The sequence below is a fragment of the Macaca mulatta genome, chromosome 12, assembly GCF_049350105.2.
Source record: "Macaca mulatta isolate MMU2019108-1 chromosome 12, T2T-MMU8v2.0, whole genome shotgun sequence".
NCBI lineage: Eukaryota > Metazoa > Chordata > Mammalia > Primates > Cercopithecidae > Macaca > Macaca mulatta.
The window spans coordinates 146,382,551-146,408,279 of record NC_133417.1 but is presented as its reverse complement, the minus strand read 5'-3'; the positions used below and the strand labels follow the sequence as shown (position 1 = coordinate 146,408,279).

General features: G+C 51.3%; 1 protein-coding gene across 6 annotated transcripts in view; it reads left to right on the top strand.

Moving 5' to 3' along the window:
• The window catches only part of PASK (PAS domain containing serine/threonine kinase), a 50,440-nt gene that overhangs the window by 13,283 nt on the left and 11,428 nt on the right, over positions 1-25,729 (top strand). For all 6 annotated transcript variants that reach the window (XR_013402281.1, XM_077958111.1, XM_077958110.1 and 3 more), the window contains exons 7-12: positions 2,114-2,374; positions 3,537-3,705; positions 6,613-6,769; positions 12,101-13,350; positions 15,387-15,571; positions 16,313-16,480. Coding sequence is in view for 5 of the 6 variants with exons in the window: in XM_077958111.1 (XP_077814237.1) it covers positions 2,114-2,374; positions 3,537-3,705; positions 6,613-6,769; positions 12,101-13,350; positions 15,387-15,571; positions 16,313-16,480 (2,190 nt within the window). In the remaining variant the exon portion in view is untranslated. The remainder of the gene's footprint in view (positions 1-2,113; positions 2,375-3,536; positions 3,706-6,612; positions 6,770-12,100; positions 13,351-15,386; positions 15,572-16,312; positions 16,481-25,729) is intronic.

Here is a 25,729-nt window from a genome sequence, read left to right as displayed (position 1 = left end):
CAGAAGGCAGGGGCAGCCTTTAGGGTGGGATGTGCTCAGTTTTGAGCTTCCTATGCGCTGAGGCCTTGACCAAGGGCGGGAGCCTATGTGGTCTCCCAGCTGACCACTCCTGTCCCCTGAGTCTTGTCCCTGGAGCCTGCTGGGGGCATGTGTTGGGATCTGTCTTAAGGGAGGACTGGCTGATTGTCAGGTTTCCCCTCAAAGCAGGACGGCCTCGTCAGCCAGTCGGGGGCTGTGGGAGCAGCGTTGGAGGGCAGTGGAGGTTGGGGTATGACCTGAGGCTCTAGTAGTCATCTGAATCCTCCAGGTTGCCTGTTTCCCACCTAGTGTGTGGCTTTCACACAGGGAACCCCATTACTTGAGCTGAACTGATGTCACACCCCAACAGCCTGCAGGGTGGGGCAGGACAGTTGGTTTTGGCTGAAGTCAGCTCTGGGGCTGCAAGAAGTAGATCTTTTCAGGACATCCACGGGAACTCCCCACTTTTATGGCTTGCCTTAAACCAGACCTTCACCCTCTGAGCCTGTCATTTACTATTTTAAGCTTCCCAGCTTGGTTGGAAGCCCTGCTCCCCGCCACGTTTGTTCTCTCTGTGCCCTTTGCTCTAAAGCAGTAGCCACTTGGGCCTCAGAGCGGGCAGGAGCATCAGCCGGTGCCACTACTCCAGGAGGCTGCTGGGCAGCATCTGCCGAGTCTGAGCAGAAGCAAACCTCTGACCCATCTGAGCCACGTGTTCAAAGGAATGTGTGCTGGAAAACATGCGTGAGCGTGTTCTCAGCAGCAGCACTGTTCCTAGTAGCCCCGCACTGGAGCCACCTAACACCTCGCAGCAGCAAATCGAGACAGACCCTGTGCGCCATGGAAAGGGGACCCTGTGTCCCGCTCATTCCTTGTCTGGCTCACTGGGGCCTGTGGCCATGTGAGGTTCAGCAGAACTGGGTCAGGGCCTGTGTTTGCCACAGGGAGCCTGGGGTCTTGAGTTCTGACCTTGACTAGGGGCAATGCTATGTTCAAGACAGGGTAGATGAGCTGCCCTGCCTCCGACACAGGCCCCTCCAGTTCTCTCATTTTACAGGGTGAGCCTTTAAACAAGGGCAGACACACAGGCCTGGATCCAGTTTGCCATCTTGTAACTATAAAGGGAAGAAACTTAAAAATTTTTGGTTTGGGCCGGGAAGGTGGCTCATGCCTGTAATCCCAGCACTTTGGGAGGCTGAGGCCGGAGGATCACCTGAGGTCAGGAGTTTGAGACCAGCTTGGCCAACATGGTGAAACCCCGTCTGTACTAAAAATACAAAAATTAGCTGGGTGTGGTAGCAGGCGCCTGTAATCCCAGCAACTCAGGCGGCTGAGGCAGAATTGCTTGAACCTGGAGGCGGAGGTTGCAGTGAGCCAAGATTGTGTCACTGCACCCCAGCCTGGACGACAGAGTGAGACTCCGTCTCAAACAAACAAACTTCGGTTTGGAGTGCTGTATTCATCAGGATTTAGTTGGGAAACCGAGTGCATTCCAAGTACTTAAAGCAGAGGGAATGCAGTACAGGGGTCTGGTTGTGTGAGTGATGGGGGAGTCGAGAAGGCCGCTGAGAGCTGAGCGACAGTGGGAACCACTGCCCCGCAGGCAGGAGGGATGAGGATGGAGGGTGGGACTGGGCCACCCACAGAGGTGGAAGCTGGGACATTGCCCAAGGCTGAGAGGGGTGGGAGTACACATCCACAGATGCACAGCTGGTGCGGTGCAGCCTGTGGGGCCAGTATCCTGGGGCCAGAGCAAGGATGGCAGTTGCCACTGACGTGGCTGAGCCCCGAGCCTGAGCCCCACAGTCCTCCCTCCCTGCTGGTGCCCGGCCCCCTTAGTAGGGGTGTCTCACTTGCCCTGGGGTCGCTGTGCCTAGGGCGGCTCTGGACACTGAGTCTTCCACACCCACAGAAGGGCTCTTTCCTGGGCCAGGCGGGCCCGGGAGGAGAGGAAGGCAGAGCAGTGTGTGTGTGAGATGTCCTAGGGACCTTCCCTGATGACATGTGGGGTAGAAGTCAGGTCGGATGCAGCACAGATTCAGTGCTCTGTCCATGTGAAACACGGCTTGAGCTAAACGACAAGCCTTTCTTTCAGCATCTCAAGATTCAGAGGTCTGTTGGAAGAGCCCGGGATGGCACCACCTTCCCTCTGAGCTTAAAACTGAAATCCCAACCCAACAGTGAGGAGGCGACCCCCAGTGAGGCGGCCCCTGCGAGGGGCTACTGGGCATCTATCTGGGTGTTCTGCACCATCAGCGGCCTCATCACCCTCCTGCCAGATGGGACCATCCACGGCATCAACCATAGCTTCGCACTGACGCTGTTTGGTTACGGAAAGACCGAGCTCCTGGGCAAGGTGGGGTTGCCCTGGGCGCCTGGCTCCCCGTTCCCTCAGAGGAAGCTGCTGTGCTCTGCAGTTCAGGCTTGCGTGTGGCACAGGCCTCACGCCCGGCAAGCTCTCCAGCTCGCACCGTTACCCAGGAGGGACCTTGGGTCCAGGGAGGGAGGTCCCTGCTCACAGCTGCCAAGCTCCTTCCTCCCCACCTCTCCCCGGCAGCCACCGTTGGAGAGAGGGAGAGGAGCACTGTGCCTCGAAGCCCTAGAGATCTGGTCTGACTGATGGACCAGCGTTTACGACACAACTGCCAGGGTTCATTTCTCACCCTAGTAGAAATAATAAAAAGTAGCTAAGCTAAGTTGTAGTTAAGTTAAATTTAAGTTAGTTAAAAAGCAGTTAGCGTTCTTCCTGGATGCTATGGGCAGTGTCCCATAGCTTTGAGGAAGCATCTGTCAGAGCAGCTCCTGGCCTGGGAGGAGGCTGGGAGGCCCCACAGTCCTTCTGTCCTGGGCACACGTCACTGTTCCGGCCACTAGTGGTCCGTGTGAAGTGAGGCTTGCAGACATAGGCTCCCAGATATATGTAAACATGGGGCCAAAGGCCAGATGTCTGCTCCAAAGATGTGTCGATGTCGCTGTAACTTGCGGCAGACTGTGCTTTTATGTTTTACTTAAGAAAAGGGGCCGGGCACAGTGGCTCACGCCTGTAATCCCAGCACTTTGGGAGGCTGAGGCAGGTGAGTCACGAGGTCAGGAGATCAAGACCATCCTGGCTAACACGGTGAAACTCTGTCTTTACTAAAAATACAAAAAATTAGCCAGGTGTGGTGTCAGGTGGCCTGTAGTCCCAGCTACTTGGGAGGCTGAGGCAGAATGGTGTGAACCCGGGAGGCGGAGCTTGCAGTGAGCTGAGATAGCGCCACTGCACTCCAGCCTGGGCGACAGAGCGAGACTCCATCTCAAAAACAAAAGAAAGAAAAGGGGAAAAATCATGAATTACATGTTGAGCATCAGCAGGGCTTCAGGTATGTCGAGGGACATTTGGCCCGAGGCCTCTCCTGACCTTGAGGGTGAGCCCTCAGGGACTGGCTCTCCTTGTGTCCATTCCTCCCCCAGGGGGACGGTCCAGTGGGTCAGCGTGGATCCTCCAGGTTCTGAAATGTCCCCACTTTGTTTTCTAGAATATCACTTTCCTGATTCCTGGTTTCTACAGCTACATGGACCTTGCGTACGACAGCTCATTACAGCTCCCAGACCTGGCCAGCTGCCTGGATGTCGGTGATGAGAGTGGGTGTGGGGAGAAAACCTTGGACCCGTGGCAGGGCCAGGACCCCGCTGAGGGGGCCCAGGGTAAGACACGTCCTCTTCCTCCTGAATGCGCCTGCAGCTGCTAAGTCCCAGACAGCCCCGTGTCTCTGAGACAGGGCTGGGAGGAACAGGAGCTACGGCCCCTCCAGAGGCTCAGGGGTGCTGGGGGCGCGGAGTGGGGGGTGACTGTTTCCTGGTTTGATGTTCCTCTCTGTCTCAGGGGCTGTGACAAGTTATTCTTACAAATGTATGAGCATAGAGAAGAATAGAAAACCCCCCAAGATTGCATCACCTGTGTCCATAATATCCGAGACACAGCATCCGAGACACAGCTAACTGACAGTCAATATCTGAGACACAGCTAACTGACAGTCTTATCTTTTCTAAGTAAACTTACATAGCTTCGTGTAGTTTGAGTGAATCCATGTAGCAAATCGGATTACAGCTGATCCTTGAACAACTGGGTTTGACATTGGAGGGTCCACTTATACACGGATTCTTTTCAACCTCAGAAATCCAGTATTGGTGGGAGGTGAAGTTGGCGTATGTGGAGGGCTGACCTTCCATGCACCTGCGTTCCGTGGGGTGGGCTGTGGGAATTGAGGGTGCTCGGATTTTGGCATTCTGGGGGTCCTGGAACCCATCCCCTGAGTGTACTGAGGGTTGACTGCAATTCCTAAATTGAATGTTCTACCAGTATTTCCTGGTTTAATTATATTTATCCCAAATAGTTTTAACATTTTAAATTATTTCAACAAATGCTCCCGAGTCCCTTTCCTATGCACAGTCTTAGGTGTGTGGCATGTGAAGACAGGTACACTGCCTCCTGTCCCGAGGGACCCACTCTGGCTGGGGGCAGTGGGGGGCAGTGGAACCCACTGATGTCCCGGTAGGGCCCACGCCTGAGCTCCTGGTAAGGAGCAGGCCCCTGGCTGCTTCCACAGTGCTCGCTCTTTTGTTGACAAGCATGGGGTGGGGGTGCACCCTGTCCCTGGCTCTGCCCTGGTGGGGACCCCAGGACTCTGCCTCCATGGGCTCTGCCCCCTGGAGCATGGGCTCACTGGGTGTGGTTCTGGAGTCCTGGGCCAGGCTGGGACTCTAGGATCCAGGTAATGGTGTGGCGTGGCGTCGGGTGGGGGGTCTCTGTTCTATGGAAGGACACAGTGGGCGTGAGATAAAGAGAGAGAGAGAGTGGCCCGTGCTGGCAGAAAGCACAGCCTCGTCAGGGCTCTGCATCGTGGTGGGGCCAGGCGGGTCGGCAGGTGCTGGCTTGCGAGGTTGTCCTGCACGCGGTCACTCGGGTATTGAATGAGTGCGAAAGTGGATTTAATACAGTCACTGAGGAAAACTATAGCTTCACGAGACTGACTGGCCTTGTGAGATAAACATCCACCGTCAGACACTCATTCACCCAGACAAGCTTTCTGGGCTTCAAGTGAGTTCTTTGGCACACGCCCCCGGCCTCCTTCCCCACAGGGTCTCGCCTGGGGCATTAGAAGCTGGATTGTAACATTTGTTTTAAAAGATGCTTTGTTAGGCTGTTGGTTCTCCTTACAATCCTGGCTTTCCTTAGCATGTGGTTCCCCTCATCGTGTCTGGGTTTTTCTATCTTATAATCTATCCTTTATACGAGCTTTTTCCTCTGGCACTGATGATATTCTCCTTCCCTTTTTTCCAGAATTCCAAATCCTGACCTGTGCACACACGCTTGTGTGTTTAGTACAGGCTCTTTGTCGGATATTTGGTGGTTGGGGGAGGGGATCACAACATTTCTGTGCCTCTCACATTGCTTCCTTAGGATGAATTCTTAGAAGTGGAACTTTTGGTTTCAGGGAATGAACACTTTTGCTAGTTATTGTCAAAAATGCCTCTCAGAGAAGTTATGCCGAACCACCCAACAGTCCTGGTCACAGAGCAGGCTTCCCTTGGCTTGGGGCTAGGGTTCTTCCCCGGTCCTTCTTCTTCTTTTTTTTTTTTTTTTTTGAGACGGAGTTTCGCTCTTGTTGCTGAAGCTAGAGTGCAGTGGTATCATTTCGCCTCACTGCAACCTCTGCCTCCTGGGTTCAAGTGATTCTCCTGTCTCAGCCTCCCGAGTAGCTGGGATTACAGGCATGTACCACCATGCCCGACTAATTTTGTATTTTTAGTAGGACGGGGTTTCTCCATGTTGGTCAGGCTGGTCTCGAACTCCCAACCTCAGGCGATCCACCTGCCTCGGCCTCCCAGAGTGCTGGGATTACAGGTGTGAGCCACCGTGCCCGGCCTCCCAGGGTCCTTCCTAATGCAGGCTGCTTTCTCTCATGTAACCAAGAGACATACACTCATCCCCTACCATGTGCCAGGCTGCGCTGCGGGCAAACATCCCTGCCCTCATGGGGACTGGAGGAAGCCAGGTGACATGTGGAGCCCAGGAAGCGGCCAGAGCTCAGGAGGAAAGCAAAGAGGGTGTGCAGTCTTAGACTTGGGAGCCCAGGAGGCCTAGGGAAGCCTTGTAGATACCCAGGTACAGTGTTTCTGGGATCAGGAGCCATGATCCCAAGGCCTCTAATACTTCAGGTATGGCAGGGAGGCAGGATGGCTGGCCAGAGAGGGCCAGGTGGAGAGACCTGGGGGAGTGAGGCCACAGGGTTGGGGGGCCATGGCCAAGACTTTGACTTCTGCCCAGAGTCAGATGGGAGCTGTTGGAGGGTTGTCAGCAGATGAGGGCCGTGCTCTGACTTGGGTGTTAAAAGGATCATGATAGCTGGCTGCGGGTGTCCTGGGCCAAGCAGCAGGGCGACAGGAGGCAGAGACAGGGCGCTGGTTTGAACCTGGGATGCCTGGGGTGGTGAAAGGTGGTCGATGCTGGTCATGCTGTAAAGGAGCCTCAGTGAGTTCCAGGCAAATGAGCAGGTTCGTTTTAGGGAGTGTCTGTGACAAGCACACACTCTTTTTTGGTGTTGCTGCCAGATCCAAGGATCGATGTCGTGCTTGCTGGTGGCCACATTGTGCCCCAAGATGAGACCCAGAAGCTAGTGGAAAGCCAAGACATCGTCACCGGGACTCAGACTGAGCTGGGGACTGGAAGCCAGCTCCTTTCCTGCCTGTCTCCTCAGCCTGCTCCAGGGTAAGTCCCTTGGTGGGAGGTTACAGGTTTAGTAAAAGGCCAGGCAGATGGTAAGTGAATGAGGAACATGTCAGAGAGAAATATTCAGCCTATTATTCATAGTAATATTGAAAACTCACGTGTGTTGAGCGCCTGCTGTGTTCCACACACAGTGACAGCTGGGTTTTCTGTGCTGCCTGGCTGAGTCCTTATCAGCCTGTACGGGAGGGCACCGTGCTGTTACTATCTGACTGTAGGGATAAGGAAGCAGGCTATGGAGAGTTCCAGATTGTTTAGGTAGATTTCAGAGAACTGATGAAAACATAACATAATTTTATCATTTTCTTTTTTTTTTTTTTTTGAGACAGAGTCTCGCTCTGTAGCCCAGGCTGGAGTGCAGTGGTGCCATCTCAGCTCACTGCAACCTCTGCCTCCGGGTTCACGCCATTCTCCTGCCTCAGCCTCCCAAGTAGCTGGGACTACAGGTACCTGCCACCACGCCCGGTTAATTTTTTGTATTTTTTTTTCAGTAGAGACAGGGTTTCACCGTGTTGGCCAGGATGGTCTCAATTTCCCGACCTCTTGATCAGCCCACTTTGGCCTCCCAAAGTGCTGGGATTAATTTTATCATTTTCAAAGTCATACGAATCTGTTCTCTGCATATTTTTAAATGTTCTATTTAGAGTAAAGGAAGTTTATATTAGAGAATTAGGAACATTTGGAAAAGTAGAAATAAAAACTCATTCTATTCTCATAGTCCTATTGTGCATAGCATGTGTGTGTGTTTAACCCATTTTCTTCTTCAGAATCTTTTTTTTTTTTTTGAGACAGTCTCACTCAACTGCCCAGGCTGGAGTGCAGTGACGTGATCTTGGTTCACTGCAACCTCTGTCCCCCGGGTTCAAGCGATTCTCCTGCCTTAGCCTCCTGAGTAGCTGGAACTACAGGCGCCTGCCACCACGCCCAGCTAATTTTTGTATTTTTACTAGAAACGGGGTTTCACCGTGTTGGCCAGACTGGTCTCAATCCCTTGACCTCATGATCCACCCACCTTGGCCTCCCAAAGTGCTGGGATTACAGGGGTGAGCCACCGCGCCTGGCCCAGAATCTTTTTTATGCACAGTTTACAGTAAAGGTGCCCAAACTGTAGGTGCCCAGGTGGTCCAGGACCCTTTCTTGGCTGCCTGCAGACCCCGGGTCCCTTCCTGCACCGTGCCCCCTACACCCCGCTGCCCTGGGTCAGGGCGGAGGTTAGACTGCCTGCCGTCAAGCCTGACGCACCATTTCCTTCTGTCTGCCTTCTGCTCATCGCCGTGTCTGTGATATTTATCCACCTTGTTGTGTTTTCTAGTCTTGAAATTATTTTAAAAAATATGTAATAGATACATATAAAATACGTGTGTTTAAAAATATGTAATACATGAATATGTGTTTTTTTAATTATAGAAGAATAATGGTAAAAGCGACAGTTCCCTTGGCCGTCTTCCAGTCCCCCTCTTCCAATCCCACTCTTTCCCCCAGGGGACCGCAGTCAGCAGTTAGAACCTTCCAGGCCTTCTTCCTGTGCATTCAACTATAGTTATATATTATAATTTTATGTGTGCATGTGCATATGTGTGCTCACATGTTACTGCTTCTTTCCTTTAGCACGGCTGGGATTATACCGTGCACACTGTCCTAAATGTGTGTGTATGTGTATGCACATGCATGTCCTGCAGATCTTCCTCTACAGGCCCCCTCGGAACGAAGCCTCCTGGATGGCATCCTAGCTCATGAGCCACTGTCCCACTGGCTGACGTGCTGGTGCTTTCTCTTGTTTGCTTAGCCTCCCTGGTTTTCCATTTGCCACTGTGTGTCCACGTTCAGTGACGTGAGAGAGCAGCTGTTGGCTCTACTTGCTCTCCTTCCACTGTGTGGAACAGAGCAGGCGCTCAACACATGTGAGTTTTCAATAATAATGAATAATATTGCTATGTGCACCTCTCCAGAGGTGCCACCAAGCTGAAATTGGGTGACCGTCGTTGAGGGCCCAAGTCTGGCCCGTGGGTGCTCACAGCACTAGCGACTGGGCCCCCTTGCCAGTGCTCCCCTTGTCTGGGACGTCTCGGCAGACAGAGGCCACGTGGCCCGTTGCTCTCCTCAGGACCTTGGACACAACTCATCTGCCAGGACTTGGTTGTACCAAGGGAGTTGGCCAAGATCAGCCAATTCCTAGTCTTTCTATTGGATTGGACGTTTTTGGATGTCAGAGTTCTAAGAGTTTGATTAGCATCTACTACACATCTAGTGCAGTTATGACTACAGAGATTTATCCATTCATTCACCCGCTCAGTCACTGACTCGTTCACTTATTCAACAAATGAGCATTGCAGAAGACTTGAGGTGTGTTCCTGAGAACTGTGGTCTGGTCAGGACAATAAGCTGAAATAGTAAGAGGACAGGGGTAGGAAGCATGAAGGAAGGAGGTGAGCTGTACGGAGTGCTTTTGTGTTCTAGGGATTTAAGTTGGGTGCTTCCTCTAAGTTGTCTCCTTTAGTTTTCCTGGTAATCCCGGGAGTGCAGTCTGATTGTTAGCAAATGGATGCTGAAGCTGAGTGAATTGTTAGACTGTGGATCAGGTACTAGAAGAGACCAGACCCCAAGTGATGTGCTCAGACAGCAGGTGGGGGTTTCGGATCTCCACAGAGGCCAGGCCCTGGTGCATCCCCAGTGGAGGACCTATGGTCCCTGGGGCTGCCCTGGGTTGAGGTCCCAGCAGCTCAAGGGACTGTGTGCACTTGGCAGATCACATCCTTCATGCCCTGACTGCATGCTGGCCAGACTGAGTGGCATGGCGATGCCTGGCTGCCAGGGCAGCTGGAGGATGTACTTGTGTTTCCTGAGTTGCTGTCCTGCTGAAAGTCAGAGATCTACAGTTTCACAATCTCTTAGCCAAAATTGTGAAACCCAAAATGCCCCCAACACTGAAATATTTTTCTTAGAATTGATGCTAAAAGCATTGGATGGTCAAATTGGCCCTGAGCGCACGTGAAGCTGTTCGTGGCTTTCCCTTGACCTCTGCAGTTTGAGTATTCAGAGGCCTCGCTGCAGACACAGGGCAGTGGATGCCCATGAGGCCCTCTCCCCAGCCTGCTGGGGTCTCCCTAGCAAGTGGCCATATGACTTTTCTGAAATCCCCAGACACATCTGGCCCAAGGGTTTTGATGGAAGGGCCGTGGACCCAGGTGACCGCGGAGAGGAGAACGGGTACTGAGGCTGCAGCAGTCTGCTACTCAGGCCCCAAGAGCATGGGTGAAGATGCAGGGCTGCCCAGGGGCCTCAGCTGTGTGTCCAGACTGTGCCCCAGAGGTTGCCCAGACTCTTTGGCAAGGGACTTTATGAGACCCTCGTGGTGTGCATTCGCCTCCTGCCTTACCTGGTCCTGCAGGAGGATGTGCGGTTTCCTGGCATTTGCATGGGGTTTGTCTCAAGCATGGGATGGATAGAGAGGGAGAGCGAGGTGCAGGGGAGAGAGAGATGGGAGAGATGGAGGGAGAGATGCAGGCAGACGCAGACCCTCCGCCTACCCCTAGTTCCCCTCAGAAAACTGCTTTTCCTCAGAACTTGGCTCAGAATCCCTTTCTCTGTGGAACCCACCCTTCCTTCCTCTTGGTCTTTTTTTTTTTGAGATGGTCTTGGCCATTGCCCAGGCTGGAGTGCAGTGGTGCGATCACAGCTCACTGCAGCCTAGACTCTTGTGCTCAAGCGAGGTTCCCACTGCAGCCGCCCAGGTAGCTGGGACTACAGGTGTGTGTCACCACGCTGGCTAATTTTTTAATTTTTTGTAGAGACGAGGTCTCCCTGTATTGTCCAGGCTGGTCTCGAACTCCTGGGCTCAGCCTCCCACAGTGCTGGGATTACAGGTGTGAGCCACTGTGCCCAGTCCTGTGCTCTTCCTGAGCCTCTGGTGTACCTTTACTAGGTTGCTGACGTTAACCTGTTTGTCTGTCCCCGAGTGAGGGGGTGCGGTCACATTCTGTTCATCTGCTGCCCAGCGTCAGTCTGTCATGTGGAGGCCACAGTGCGTGGCTGACAGGAGGCCTGGGTCCATTCGCTCTGTAATCATCCTGTCTGGACTGTGGCAGCCTCCTCGTGGGTCACCATGTGCTGAATGCTGGGGGACATTGTGTGCCACCTCTTAGGAGCCGCCCTCACCAGCCTCCTCTCTCTTTTTTTTTTTTTTTTTTGAGACGGAGTCTCGCGCTGTTGCCCAGGCTGGAGTGCAGTGGCCGGATCTCAGCTCACTGCAAGCTCCGCCTCCCGGGTTTACGCCATTCTCCTGCCTCAGCCTCCTGAATAACTGGGATTACAGGCGCCCGCCAACTCACCCGGCTAGTTTTTTGTATTTTTTTAGAGACGGGGTTTCACCGTGTTCGCCAGGATGGTCTCGATCTCCTGACCTCGTGATCCACCCGCCTCGGCCTCCCAAAGTGCTGGGATTACAGGCTTGAGCCACCGCGCCCGGCCTCCTCTCTCTTTTTTGGCCCCCGTCCCCTTCTTTCTTTGTTTTTGTTTAAGACGGAGTCTTACTCTGTCACCCAGGCTGGAGTGCAGTGGTGCAACCTCTGCCTCCCAGGCTAAAACGATTCTCCTGCCTCAGCCTCCAAGTAGCTGGGATTACAGGTGCCTGCCACTACACCTGGCTGATTTTTGTATTTTTAGTAGAGACAGGGCTTTGCCATGTTGGCCAGGCTGGTCTCAGACTCCTGACCTCAAGTGATCCGCCCACTTCGGCCTCCCAAAGTGCTGGGATTACAGGTGTGAGCCACTGTGCCCGGCCCCTCCGACCCCTGTCCACTTCTGCGTGGGCCCCATCTGAGAGCCATTTCCCTAGTGGCTGTGAAGTCAGATGGTGTTTGTAGTCAATCAGTTGTTTTTTTTTTTTTTTTTTTTTACTGTTGTAGAGTTTGCCAGGGACCCTCCAATCCCTCTCTCTTTTCCTCTCACACCTCCTCAAGGCAGCAGCAGGGACTTCCCCTTGCAGGCGGGGCTGCGGCTAAGCTGCACGGCTGACTGGGGTTTGGAGGCCCTGAGATGGAACGAGAGCGCTGAGCAAAGCATTGGCAAGTGCTCCTGTACTTTACTGCTGGGCTTTTGGTAGCATTCTCTGCTAAATCATTTCTAAATACGGACTTAATTGGGAGAAATTTAAGATAAGTGCTTTTTAACTTGGTCACAAAATTTGGTCTTTCTCTTGTTATAAAGTGGTGGCATTCAATGCTTTGTACTTAGTTCTAATGGACAATCGGTGCAATCTCTCCTTTTGACTCATCTGTGGCCCTACATGATGGTCACCCACGTCATTATCCCCAGGGTGGACAGTGTTCCAGACGGAAGCCTGCCAGTGCACGGTGAACAGGCGCTGCCCAAGGACCAGCAAGTCACTGCCTTGGGGAGAGAGGAACCTGTGGCAATAGAGAGTCCTGGACAGGATCTTCTGGGAGAAAGCAGGTCTGAACCAGTGGATGTGAAGCCATTTGCTTCTTGTGAAGATTCTGCAGCTCCAGTCCCAGCTGAGGATGGGGGCAGTAACGCTGGCATGTGTGGCCTGTGTCAGGAGGCCCGGCTAGAGCGGATGGGAGTCAGTGGTCCCGGTGGTTCAGACCTTTGGGCTGGGGCTGCCATGGCCAAGCCCCAGGCCAAGGGTCAGCTGGTGGGGGGCAGCCTCCTGATGCACTGCCCTTGCTACGGGAGTGAATGGGGCTTGTGGTGGCAAAGCCAGGACTTGGCCCCCAACCCCTCTGGGATGGCAGGCCTCTCGTTTGGGACACCTACTCTAGATGAGCCATGGCTGGGAGTGAAAAACGACCGAGAAGAGCTGCAGACCTGCTTGATGAAGGAGCAGCTGTCCCAGTTGAGCCTTGCGGGAGCCCTGGATGTGCCCCACGCCGAACTCGTTCCGACAGAGCGCCCGGCTGTCCCTGCTCCTGCGTTGTCCTGCGATCTGGGAGGCAGAGACCTATACGGTGGCTTCACGGGCAGCTCCTCAGCCTGCTATGCCTTGGCCACGGACCTCCCCGGGGGCCTGGAAGCAGTGGAGGCCCAGGAGGTTGATGTGAATTCGTTTTCCTGGAACCTCAAGGAACTCTTTTTCAGTGACCAGACAGACCAAACTTCATCACGTTGTTCCTGTGCTACGTCTGAACTCAGAGGGACACCCTCTTCCTTGGCAGTGGGCTCCGATCCAGATGTGGCCAGTCTCCAGGAACAGGGGTCACGTGTCCTGGATGACAGGGAGCTGTTATTACTGACTGGCACCTGTGTTGACCTTGGCCAAGGCCGACGATTCCGGGAGAGCTGCCTGGAACATGATCCAACAGAACCGCTTGAGGTTTGTTTGGTGTCCTCTGAGCATTATGTAGCAAGCGACGGAGAAAGCCCAGGACACATTCCTTCCGTGTTGGATGCTGGCCCTGAGGACATGTGCCCATCAGCAGAGGAGCCAAGGCTGAACGTCCAGGTCACCTCCACACCCGTGATGCCCGGGGCTGCTGGCCTGCAGCGGGAGATCCAGGAGGGTGCCTACTCCGGGAGCTGCTATCATCGAGATGGCTTACGGCTGAGTATGTCCCGGGCCCCATGGGAAGAAGCATGGTGCCCCCAGAGCACAGTGCAGTGGGGGTGCAGGGCCTTCCTTGTTCTGGGGTCTGATGGGGTTTCGCCCTGGAATAGTTTCAGCAGAAATCGTGTTTTAAAGGAGAATGCATTATCATCCGCCCCTTGAAAATTAAGATTACAAATGTGTGTGCCTGGGGAGGGTGGCACCCAGGGTCCCAGGACACCTGCCCCATGCCCATCAGTTCCAGCTGTGTCTCCTAACTCAGGCCATACACTTCAGAGAGCCACTCCTCGCAGCACTTGGGGAGATTCTGTTGGGAGCAGGAGAGGCGCGGGGACATACGTCATGCTGGAGTCTGTCTCTCGACCTCCCGCCGGCCCCCACCTCAGTGGTCACATGGAGAGGCCGAGAGAGATGTGAGCATGGCGAGGTGCTCACGTGTTCTTCTTCTGTGCTTTTGGTGTTTAGGCTGCCCTGATCTCTGAAAAACGAAAAACCTGCCCTTCTGTGAGGGTCATGTGATCAGGCCACTCTGCTTGCCCCTTTGAGGTTGATTCTGTTTTACTTTCTTTTTATTTTCATTTCTTTTTTTTTTTTTTGAGACAGAGTCTTGCTCTGTTGCCCAGGCTGGAGTGCAGCAGTGTGACCTCAGCTCACTGCAAGCTCTGCCTTCCCAGTTCACGCCATTCTCCTGCCTCAGCCTCCCGAGTAACTGGGACTACAGGTGCCCACCACCACGCCTGGCTAATTGTATTTTTAGTAGAGACGGGGTTTCACCGTGTTAGCCAGGATGGTCTCGATCTCCTGACCTCGTGATCCACCCGCCTCAGCCTCCCAAAGTGCTGGGATTACAGGTGTTAGCCACTGCGCCCTGCCTATTTTTTTTTATTTTTTGAGACAGAGTCTCACTCTGTCACCCTAGCTGGAGTGCAATGGCATGGTCTTGGCTCACTGCAACCTCCGCCTCCCGGGTTCAAGCGATTCTCCTGCTTCAGTCTCCTGAGTAGCTGGGACTACAGGCGTGTGCCACCACACCTGGCTAACTTTTTTGTATTTTTAGTAGAGACAGGGTTTCACTATGATGGCCAGGCTGGTCTCAAACTCCTGACCTTGTGATCCACCCGCCTTGGCCTCCCAAAGTGCTGGGATTACAGGCGTGAGCCACTGAGCCCGGCCAATTTTTTGTATTTTTAATAGAGATGGGGTTTCACCATGTTAGCCAGGATGGTCTCGATCTCCTGATCTTGTGATCCGCCCACCTCGGCCTCCCAAAGTGCTGAGATTACAGGTGTGAGCTACCGCACCTGGCCATATTTTCCTCGTTTCTTAATAGGTCCACATTATTTTAATCAGTTGTTTCCATATTGCTGATTTTGTAGTGCTGATAACTACGGTTCTTTATTTAAAAGAATTTTGTAAATAATACGTGTTATTTGTACAAACATTAGAAATACAAACAAGAAGAAAATAAAATGAGCTGTAAATCCCCACCACCAAAAAAGGCTAACCACACTTACGTTGGTGTATAGCAGGAGGCTGTGGAAAAATGCGTACGTGCTTTCTCTGGATAAGTGGGTATGGAGTTTAATATGGCTATTAGTGCCTAGAGCAGGTGCACGTGTACATGGTTTTAATGTAAGCCTTTCACATTCTTGTCACCGGAAGGCCGAAGACCCACTGTGTAGGGGCACGTTGAATGCAGGTTCCTCAGGCTATTCTGAGTTTGGGGTGGTCTGCAGGCCTCTCCGAAGGGCTTCCTTGGCCTCTGGCTGCCCTGAGTGAGGAGGTGTGGTGGTTGCAGGCCTGCAGGCTATGCCCCGAGATGTTTCCCTGGCCGGCCCTGACAGCTTTCCTCTAGGCCTTGGTGCTGCCTACCTGTGCCTGGGCTGTTCTCTGGGCCGCGTTCTGGGGACTGGACTTTCTAACCTAAAGCTGCTGGGGACTGAACTGTTGCATTCTGGGTACTGGACTTTCTAACCTAAAGCTGCTGTCTAGCCAGGTCAGCACAGGCCTGTGCGTTCTTACCTTCTTACCCTTCAGGCGTACAGTTTGAGGTGAGGCGGGTGGAGCTCCAAGGCCCCACACCTCTGTTCTGCTGCTGGCTGGTGAAAGACCTCCTCCACAGCCACCTCGACTCAGCCGCCAGGACCCGCCTGTTCCTTGCCAGCCTGCCCAGCTCCACCCACTCCACCGCTGCGGAGCTCACCGGACCCAGCCTGGTGGAAGTGGGTATTTGCAGTTAATGGCTGCCCTGGACTTGTCTTGTACCGTGTGGCAGATATCCTAGTTGGCATCTCTCTGTGTTTCCTCGGATATGGGAATACGGTCTGTTTGTAACTTTTGTTTTCTTTTTTTTTTTTTGTGGGACGGAGTTTCGCTCTTGTTCCCCAGGCTAGAGTGCAATGGCGCGATCTCGGCTCACTGTAACCTCCGCTTCCTGGGTTCGGGTGATTCACCTGCCTCAGCCTCCCGTGTAGTGGGGATTACAGGCACGCATCACCATGCCTGGTTAATTTTGTATTTTTAGTAGAGACTGGGTTTCTCCTTGTTGGCAAGGCTGGTCTTGAACTCCCGACCTCAGGTGATCCACCCGCCTCGGCCTCCCAAAGTTCTGGGATTACAGAAGCGAGCCACTGCACCCAGCCCTGTTTGTAACTTTCCACACTGTCTTCTAGTATCCAGTGTGACTATACAGCCACTTTAAATCTGCATAAGTCCATGTGTATGGTGGGGTGTGAACACGTTTCAACATGTGTGCCAGTTGGGATCAGTGTGCTGAGGCTGCTTGGGGTGCCCTGTGGAGATAGGCCTTCAGACCTGTCTGAGAGCATGGGAGCCGAGGGGACTGGAAGGCAGGGCACACCTGCCTCGGGCAGCTACTGAAGACGCAGGGGGACCACTGTGGGTGCTGCACCTCTGCCAGGTGCAGTTGCATGTGACCCCACAGACCTTCCTCTACATTGCAGGTGCTCAGAGCCAGACCCTGGTTTGAGGAGCCCCCCAAGGCTGTGGAACTGGAGGGGTTGGCGGCCTGTGAGGGCGAGTACTCCCAAAAGTACAGCACCCTGAGCCCGCTGGGTAGTGGGGCCTTCGGCTTCGTGTGGACTGCTGTGGACAAGGAAAAAAACAAGGAGGTATGCTGGCTGTGGGAGGGGAGTGGCGCCAGGCACCACTTCAAATGGCTCTTGACTTTTGGTCCCAGTTCTCTAAACCTGGGGTTTTTGGAGGAGTCCTGTACATACGGCACCAAGCACACAACCTGGCATGTGGGCGGTTTCCGGATACAAGGAGGCTCTCCCAGCAGCACACATGTCGACATCCAGGCATGTGGGCGGTTTCCGGATACAAGGAAGCTCTCCCAGCAGCACACACGGCACACACGTCGACATCCAGGGTTGCTGATCCCGTCAAGTTGTAGATTCAGACCTCGAACAGGCCAGGCTCAGGGCTTCGCCTCCTGCCCTTGTGTTGAGATCCCACATCTGGATCTGTGTTCCCTCCTTTCTGAGCTTGGGTCTTGTGCCATTCTCCTACTGCCCACTTAGATGCTGATATCTCGCGGGCACTGCACATGCACGCTTAAAACCAAATTTAGGACCTCCTCCACCCCACTGGAAAAAACCCCCAAGAAAGAGGCAAGCGAGCTAACCAGCAGAAGCCCTTGGTCTTCTCAGGCCCCGGGAGTGATTGCGTTGTTTATAGCTCACGGCTGGAGCAGGGACTGGTGTGTGCGAGGCGTCCCTCTAGGTGCACTGAACACTGCCAGCTGCTCGTTCCCCCCACCCCTTTCCTCCCCAGTTATCATGGCCATTCTTACATACTCTCCTTCCAAGTAAGGTTTAGAACTTACTGTCCCTCCCTCCCAAGTCCTCTCGGGATTCGTAGCTGCCTGGACATGTTGCGTTGTGGGGGAGTTGACCTCAGGACGATGCCCACTTTCCTGTTCAGAAGCAGCATCTGCTGTGAATCCTGTTAGATTGTCCAGGTGTGTTCGTGCCTGGCTTGGCGGGTTCCTGGGAGGGTCACGGAATACTGCCCACGGGATCCTTTGCTCCCTGCATTTTCTAGTCACTTGTGGCTGGAATACACGAAAGATCCGAGCTTGGATTGATTCATCATATGTCTGTATCCACGTCTTCCTAGTACTCATGCTTTTTTAGTGGATCTTTTGGATTTTCTAGATCAACAACCACTCCTCTGCAGTAATGACAGTGTTGTCCCTCCCCTCTGTGATTTGCCTGTCATCATCCTTTGATCCTTTGCTCCTGTCTGTCCTTAGCTAGGACCTGTGGAGTGTGCTGCACAGCAGGTGTGCTGCTGCTTCTCCAAGGTGGCCATGGCTCCTTTCATTCCTGATGAGCATCTTTTATTCAAGGATCTTTCATTTTACTTTCAACTTGCTAAAATGTTTTAAGAATGAGTGTTGACGGTGAAACCCCGTCTCTACTAAAAAATACAAAAAACTAGCCAGGCGAGGTGGCGGGTGCCTGTAGTCCCGGCTACTCGGGAGGCTGAGGCAGGAGAATGGCGTAAAAACCCGGGAGGCAGAGCTTGCAGTGAGCTGAGATCCGGCCACTGCACTCCAGCCTGGGCGACACAGCGAGACTCCGTCTCAAAAAAAAAAAAAAAAAAGAATGAGTGTTGAGTTCTATCAAATTCTATCAAAAGATGTCTTTTCAGCATCTATTGAGATATTCATATCCTTCTTGCCTTTATTAATAAAATGAATAACATAGTCACAGAATCTGTCTTTGATTATGTTATAACAGTTCTTAATGCATTGCTGAATTTGACTTTTGATTTGCTATTTCTCTCTCTCTTTTTTTTTTTTTTAGACGGCCTCTTGCTCTGTTGCTGGGCTAGAGTGCAGTGACATGATCTCAGCTCACTGCAACCTCCGCCTCCCGGGTTCAAGTGATTCCCCTGCCTCAGCCTCCCAAGTAGCTGGGGTTACAGGCATGCACCACCACGCCCAGCTAATTTTTTGTATTTTAGTAGAGTTGGGATTTCACCATGTTGGCCAAGACGGTCTCGATCTCTTGACCTTGTGATCCACCCACCTTGGCCTCCCAAAAGTGCTGGGATTACAGGCGTGAGCCACTGCGCCTGGCCTGATTTGCTATTTCTATTTGGGATTTTTTTCGTTTATATTCATACCTGAGTTTTGTTTCATTTCATTTCTTTTCTCTTTTTTTTTCTCTTTTTCATTTATATTCATACTTGACTTCCTTCCTTCCTTCCTGCCTTCCTTCGCTCCCTTCCTCCCTCCTTTCCTCCCTCCTTCCCTCCTTCCCTCCTTCCCTCCTTCCCTCCTTCCCTTCTTCCTTTTTTTTTTTTTTTTTTTTTAATGTCAGAGTTGCATGAGGCTGGCCTAGTGGTGGTTGGATGGTGTGTCAATACCTGGAAGATGATGTTCCCTTGGCTGCCCTAATTCTTGTTTCACTCTCTTTTTTTGCTTCACTTGCCAAATAATTGTCTGTTTTACTCATCAAGTATTTTTTTGGTTTCTTTTAATTTCTTGTACTTTCTATGAGTTAATTTTGCTATTTTTCTAGATTATTGTATTGAATGTGTATTTTCAATGCTGTTAGTGATAACAGTGTTTACAGTATTAAGCTTTCAGAATACACTTTGGCCATATACTAGAGGTTTTACTCTACAGTGCTTTTGTTGTCATGTGTTTCTAAGCAGTTTGATTTTTTTTTTTTTTTCTTTTTTTGAGACTGGGTCTCACTCTGTCATCCAGGCTGAAGTGCCGTGGTATGATCTAAGCTCACTGCAGCCTCTGCTGCCTGGGCTCAAGTGATCCTTCCACCTCAGCTTCCTGACTAGCTGGGACTACAGGCATGCACCATCACATCTGGCTACTTTTTTTGTGCTTTCTTTTTTTGGGGGGTAGAGACAGAGTTTTGCCATGTTATTCAGGCTGGTCTCAAACTCCTGGGCTCAAGCGATCTACCTGCCTTGGCCTCTCAAAGTTCTGGGATTACAGGTGTGAGCCACCATGCCCAGCCAACAGTTTGATTTTTAAGTTTCTGTTTTCATCTTTAATTTATCTGAGCAGATCTTCTCATTCTTGGTTTGTATCAGGAATCCGATGGACTCTAGGGGTTTCTTTAAACCTTCATAGCTTAAGGCAGAAGAAAGAAGCCCCAGCATCTTTCTCTTGCTGTAAAAAGAAACCACATGAGTAGTTTTTGCCTTTAAAAAAAAAGATGTCAATTTAAATGTTATTATAAAGCCAACAAATTATTGAGTAAAGGAACCAATCAAAAAATAGACTCTTAAGGGTTGTTAACGGTTCATAGAACAGAGTGCAGTTCCCACGTCTTAAGAATCTCCTTTGTACCAAGAACGCTCCTAGGCCTGGTTACCTGGTGACGGAGAGCAGAGATGGGCATACGTCCCCTGCCGTCAGTCACTGTGCTGGTGGTTACCTGGTGACAGAGAGCAGAGATGGGCACACGTCCCCTGCCGTCAGTCACTGTGCTGGTGGTTACCTGGTGACGGAGAGCAGAGATGGGCACACGTCCCCTGCCGTCAGTCACTGTGCTGGTGGTTACCTGGTGACAGAGAGCAGAGATGGGCACACGTCCCCTGCCGTCAGTCACTGTGCTGGTGGTTACCTGGTGACGGAGAGCAGAGATGGGCACACGTCCCCTGCCGTCAGTCACTGTGCTGGTGGTTACCTGGTGACGGAGAGCAGAGATGGGCACACGTCCCCTGCCGTCAGTCACTGTGCTGGTGGTTACCTGGTGACGGAGAGCAGAGATGGGCACACGTCCCCTGCCGTCAGTCACTGTGCTGGTGGTTACCTGGTGACGGAGAGCAGAGATGGGCACACGTCCCCTGCCGTCAGTCACTGTGCTGGTGGTTACCTGGTGACGGAGAGCAGAGATGGGCACACGTCCCCTGCCGTCAGTCACTGTGCTGGTGGTTACCTGGTGACGGAGAGCAGAGATGGGCACACGTCCCCTGCCGTCAGTCACTGTGCTGGTGGTTACCTGGTGACGGAGAGCAGAGATGGGCACACGTCCCCTGCCGTCAGTCACTGTGCTGGTGGTTACCTGGTGACGGAGAGCAGAGATGGGCACACGTCCCCTGCCGTCAGTCACTGTGCTGGTGGTTACCTGGTGACGGAGAGCAGAGATGGGCACACGTCCCCTGCCGTCAGTCACTGTGCTGGTGGTTACCTGGTGACGGAGAGCAGAGATGGGCACACGTCCCCTGCCGTCAGTCACTGTGCTGGTGGTTACCTGGTGACGGAGAGCAGAGATGGGCACACGTCCCCTGCCGTCAGTCACTGTGCTGGTGGTTACCTGGTGACGGAGAGCAGAGATGGGCACACGTCCCCTGCCGTCAGTCACTGTGCTGGTGGTTACCTGGTGACGGAGAGCAGAGATGGGCATACGTCCCCTGCCGTCAGTCACTGTGCTGGTGGTTACCTGGTGACGGAGAGCAGAGATGGGCATACGTCCCCTGCCGTCACTGTGCTGGTGGTTACCTGGTGACGGAGAGCAGAGATGGGCATAGTCCCCTGCCGTCACTGTGCTGGTGATTACCTGGTGACGGAGAGCAGAGATGGGCATAGTCCCCTGCCGTCACTGTGCTGGTGGTTACCTGGTGACGGAGAGCAGAGATGGGCACACGTCCCCTGCCGTCACTGTGCTGGTGGTTACCTGGTGACGGAGAGCAGAGATGGGCACACGTCCCCTGCCGTCACTGTGCTGGTGATTACCTGGTGACGGAGAGCAGAGATGGGCACACGTCCCCTGCCGTCACTGTGCTGGTGGTTACCTGGTGACGGAGAGCAGAGATGGGCACACGTCCCCTGCCGTCACTGTGCTGGTGGTTACCTGGTGACGGAGAGCAGAGATGGGCACACGTCCCCTGCCGTCACTGTGCTGGTGGTTACCTGGTGACGGAGAGCAGAGATGGGCACACGTCCCCTGCCGTCACTGTGCTGGTGGTTACCTGGTGATGGAGAGCAGAGATGGGCACACGTCCCCTGCCGTCACTGTGCTGGGCAGGGTGGGAGAAGCCAGGGTGTTGGGAGGTTGATCCTGTACAGTTTATTAGAATTAGCTTTATGGGTGGGATGCAGTGGCTCACTCTTGTAATCCTAGCACTTCAGGAGGCCGAGGCCAGAGGATTTCTTGGCCCAGGAGTTTGAGACCAGCCTGGGCAACATAGTAAGACCTCGTCTCTACAAAACGTTAAAAAATTAGTCTGATGCAGAAGAATCACTTCATCCCAGGAGGTCGAGGCTGCAGTGAGCCGAGATCATGCTATTGCACTTCAGCCTGGGCAACAGAGCAAGACCCTATCTCCAAGAAAAAAAAAGCCAAAAACAACAACAAAAAGCTTTGTGGTGAATAAAAATGGCTTTCTTTTTTCTTCCCAGCTGTAGAGGAAAAGAGAATTTTTAGAAATCTTTCTGAGTTTTTTCCCCCAGCGTTTAGGATGACCTGCTATTTCAGGGTTAACCATTAATATCCCAGTAGTTATTGAGAGAAAGAGAGCAGGCCTGAGACATATAAAGCTTATGACATGTGAGAGAAAATGGCAGAACACTTGAATATGTAGAATATGAGACACCTATTGTTTTCCAGCTAATGCTCTGAGTTATTTAGGCAAATACTTAAATGCAGGATGCACAAATCGTAAGTGTACATTGTTAGGGACTTTCAGCAACTGGACACACACACCACCAGCAGCCAGATCAAGATGCAGAATTTCCCCAGCATCTCAGGAGCCCTTCTGGGCACGGACCCCAGGGTACCCACTCTCTTGGCTTTTAACATAATCAGGCTTGCCTATTTCTGGACATTGTATCTATTTATGTAATGCTCTAATGATGTGAGCTCCAATGATGTTGTGTATCTTTTTGTGTGCTTGTTCACCATCTGCATATTTTCTTTGATGAAATCTTTTCAAACCTTTGCCAGCTTTTAAAAATTGGGTTTTTGAGGCCAGGTGCAGTGACTCACGCCTGTAATCCCAGCACTTTGGGAGGCCAAAGTGGGAGGATCATGAGCTCAGGAGTTCGAGACCAGCCTGGCCAACATAGTGAAACCCTGTCTCTACTAAAGATACTAAAAATTAGCTGGGCATGGTGGCACGCACCTACTACTGGTAATCCCAGCTACTCAGGAGGCTGAGGCAGGAGAATCACTTGAACCTGGGAGGTAGGGGTTGCAGTAAGTCGAGGTCGTGCCATTGCACTCCAGCCTGGGCAACAGGGAGAGACTTCATTTCAAAAAAAAAAAAAAAAAAAGGATTTTTAAACAATATTGAATTTTAAGAGTTCTTTATAATTTCTAGTTACTATTCCTTTATCTGATAGGGAATTTCACCCAGTCTGTAGCTTGTCTTTTCATTCTCTTAGCAGTGCCTTTTGGAGAGCAGAGGTTTTTAATTTTGATGAAGTCCAGTTTATCAATTTTTCTGTTATGGATAATGCTTTTGGTACCCTATATAACCCAAAGTCACAAAGATTTTCTGTTTCCTCCTACAAGTTTTATAGCCCTCGGTTGTACATTGAGGTCTGTGAGGCAGTAGGAGTTGGTTTGGTGTGTGGTGCAAGCCATGGCTGAGGCTTACCTTGTACACGTGAATTTCTACTAGTTTGGCACCAGTTGTTGAAAAGAATCCTTTCTCCGTTAGATGATCTTGGCAGAAATCAATTGACCATATGTGTGTGGGTCTGTTCAGTTCACCAGTCTGTGTCGATGCGCCTGCCAATGACTGCAGCTTCATAGTGAATCTTGAAACTCCGTCCGTTTTCAAGACTGCTTTGAATATCCTAAGTCCTTTGCTTGTTCATGTAAATTTTAGAATCAGCTTGTTGATTTAATTAATTAATTAGTTTGGAGAAGAATTAATTAGTTTGTCACCCAGGCTGGAATGCAGTGGTGCGATCATGGTTCGCTGCAGCCTCCACCACCTGGGCCCAAGCGATCCTCCCTTCTCTAGCCTCCCAAGTAGCTGGCACCACAGGTGTACACCACCACGCCCAGGTAATTTCTTAATTTTTGTAGAGATGGGGTCTTGCTGTGTTGCTCAGGCTGGTCTTGAACTCCTGGCCTCAAATGATCCTTTCACCTTTGTGTTTCAAAGTGATGGGATTACAGGTGTCAACCATGGTTGATTTTTTTTTTTTTTTTTTGAGATGAATTCTTGCTTTGTTGCCCAGGCTGGAGTGCAGTGGCGTGATCTCAGCTCACCGCAAGCTCCACCTCCCAGGTTCACGCCATTCTCCTGCCTCAGCCTCCTGAGTAGCTGGGACTACAGGCGCCCGCCACCACGCCCAGCTATTTTTTTGTATTTTTTAGTAGAGACGGGGTTTCACCGTGTTAGCCAGGATGGTCTCGATCTCCTGACCTCGTGATCCACCCGCCTTGGCCTCCCGAAGTGCTGGGATTACAGGCGTGAGCCACCGCATGCCCAGCCGGTTGATTTTGTTAATAATGCCTGCTGGGATTTTATTTGGATTTGTATTATCCGAGCTATTCATGGAGAAGTCACACATTGATCGAATCTTCTGTGCCATTTACTTAGGTCGTGTTTGAATTTTCTCATCAATGTGCTGCAGTTTTCAGCATATGAATCCAACATATTTTGTTAGGTTTATCCCTAAGTGTGTCATATTTTGGATGCTGTTGTAAGTGGTATTGATTTTTAATTTTAATTTCCAGTTCATCATTGGGAATATATAAAAATACGACCTATTTTTCTGTGTTGACTTTGTGTCCTGCAAACTTGCTAAACTTTTTTGGTAGATTCTTTGGGATTTTCTACATAGACAGTTGTATTATCTGTAAATGAGGAGTTTATCACCTCCTTTCTAATCTCTATGCCATTGATTGGTTGATTGATTGATTGCATTATTGCACTGGCCAAGACTTCCAGTAAAATATGAGCTAGGAGTGGTGAGAATGGACAGCCTCGCTTTGTTCCCAATCTTAGAAAGAAAGCCTTAAGCCTTTCACTCTTAATGGTGAGGTTAACAGTGGGTTTTCTGTAGATGCCCTTTATCAGCTGAGGAAGCTCTCTTCTATTCCTTGTTTGCTGAGAGTATTTATTAGGAATGGATGTTGGCTTTTGTTAAGTGCTTTTTTCTGTATTGAGATGATACATTTTTTATTTATGTTGACATGATAAATTATAATGAGTTATGAATGTCGACTCAACCCTGCATTCTTGGGATTGCTCGTAAGGTGTTACTGCCCTTTTTCTATATTGCTGTATTCAGTTTGCTAATATCTTGTTAAGCATTTTTGCATCTACATTTATGAGGAATATTGGTTTGTAGTTTTCTAGCAACGTCTTTGTCTAATTTTAGTATAAGCATCATGCTGCCCTCATAAAAATGAATTTGTGGCCAGGAGTGGTGGCTCATGCCTATAATCCCAATACTTTGGGAGGCTGAAGCGAGAGAATTGCTTGAGCCCTGGAATTCAAGACTAGCCTGTGCAATGGAGTGAGACCTCATCTCTACAAAATAGTTTAAAAGTTAGCTGGGTGTGGTGGTGTGTGCCTGTAGTCCCAGTTACTTGAGAGGCTGAGGAAGGGGAATGGCATGAACCCGGGAGGCAGAGCTTGCAGTGAGCTGAGATTGTGCCACCGCAAGACTCTGTCTCAAAAAAAAAACACACAAAACAAGCATCTTGCTTACTGACATGAAGCCACGTGCCCAGTGGGAGCACAGATGAGGCCTCATTGGTGTAGAAGAGGCCCGTGGAGGGCGGGCACACGGTGCCCAATTAGCCAGCCAAGGCCAACGCCCCAGGGGTAGGGCGGAAGTGGGGTGGCATGCACAGGACACCCCAGCCCAGGCCTCTGCTGTCCCTACCTCCCTTCCTCCGCACCCTCCGAGAGAAAAGACAGTTTGGGCCTCAGCCTGAGAGTGTTTTGGCCATTTTGCATTTCCAAAAGGATTTTAGGATCAGCTTGTCAGTTTTGCACAAAAGTCTGCTGAGATTCTTGTAGGAATCACATTGAATCTGTAGCTCACTTTGCAGAGTATTGTCATCTTAACAATATTAAGTCTCCTGATCTGTGAACGTGGAAAGTTTTCTATTCATTTAGATCTTTAATTTCTTTCAATAGTGTTTTGTAATTTCAGTGTACAAGTCTTGTTCTTTTGTTTAGTCTCCATTATTTTTATGTCTCGTTTCTTCTTTTTCCCAGGTTTTTCATTTGCTAGAATATATTCGCTGCCAGTTTTTCCAGGAAGGAGTCGTGGGTACTATATTTTCAGTCCTTGTACATATTAAAATGTGTTTATTTCTCTTTCCCTCTCAGAACGTTTTAGACCTATATCTGTTGTATCAGAATGTTTTAGACCTGTATCTGTTGTATCTGAACGTTTTAGACCTGTA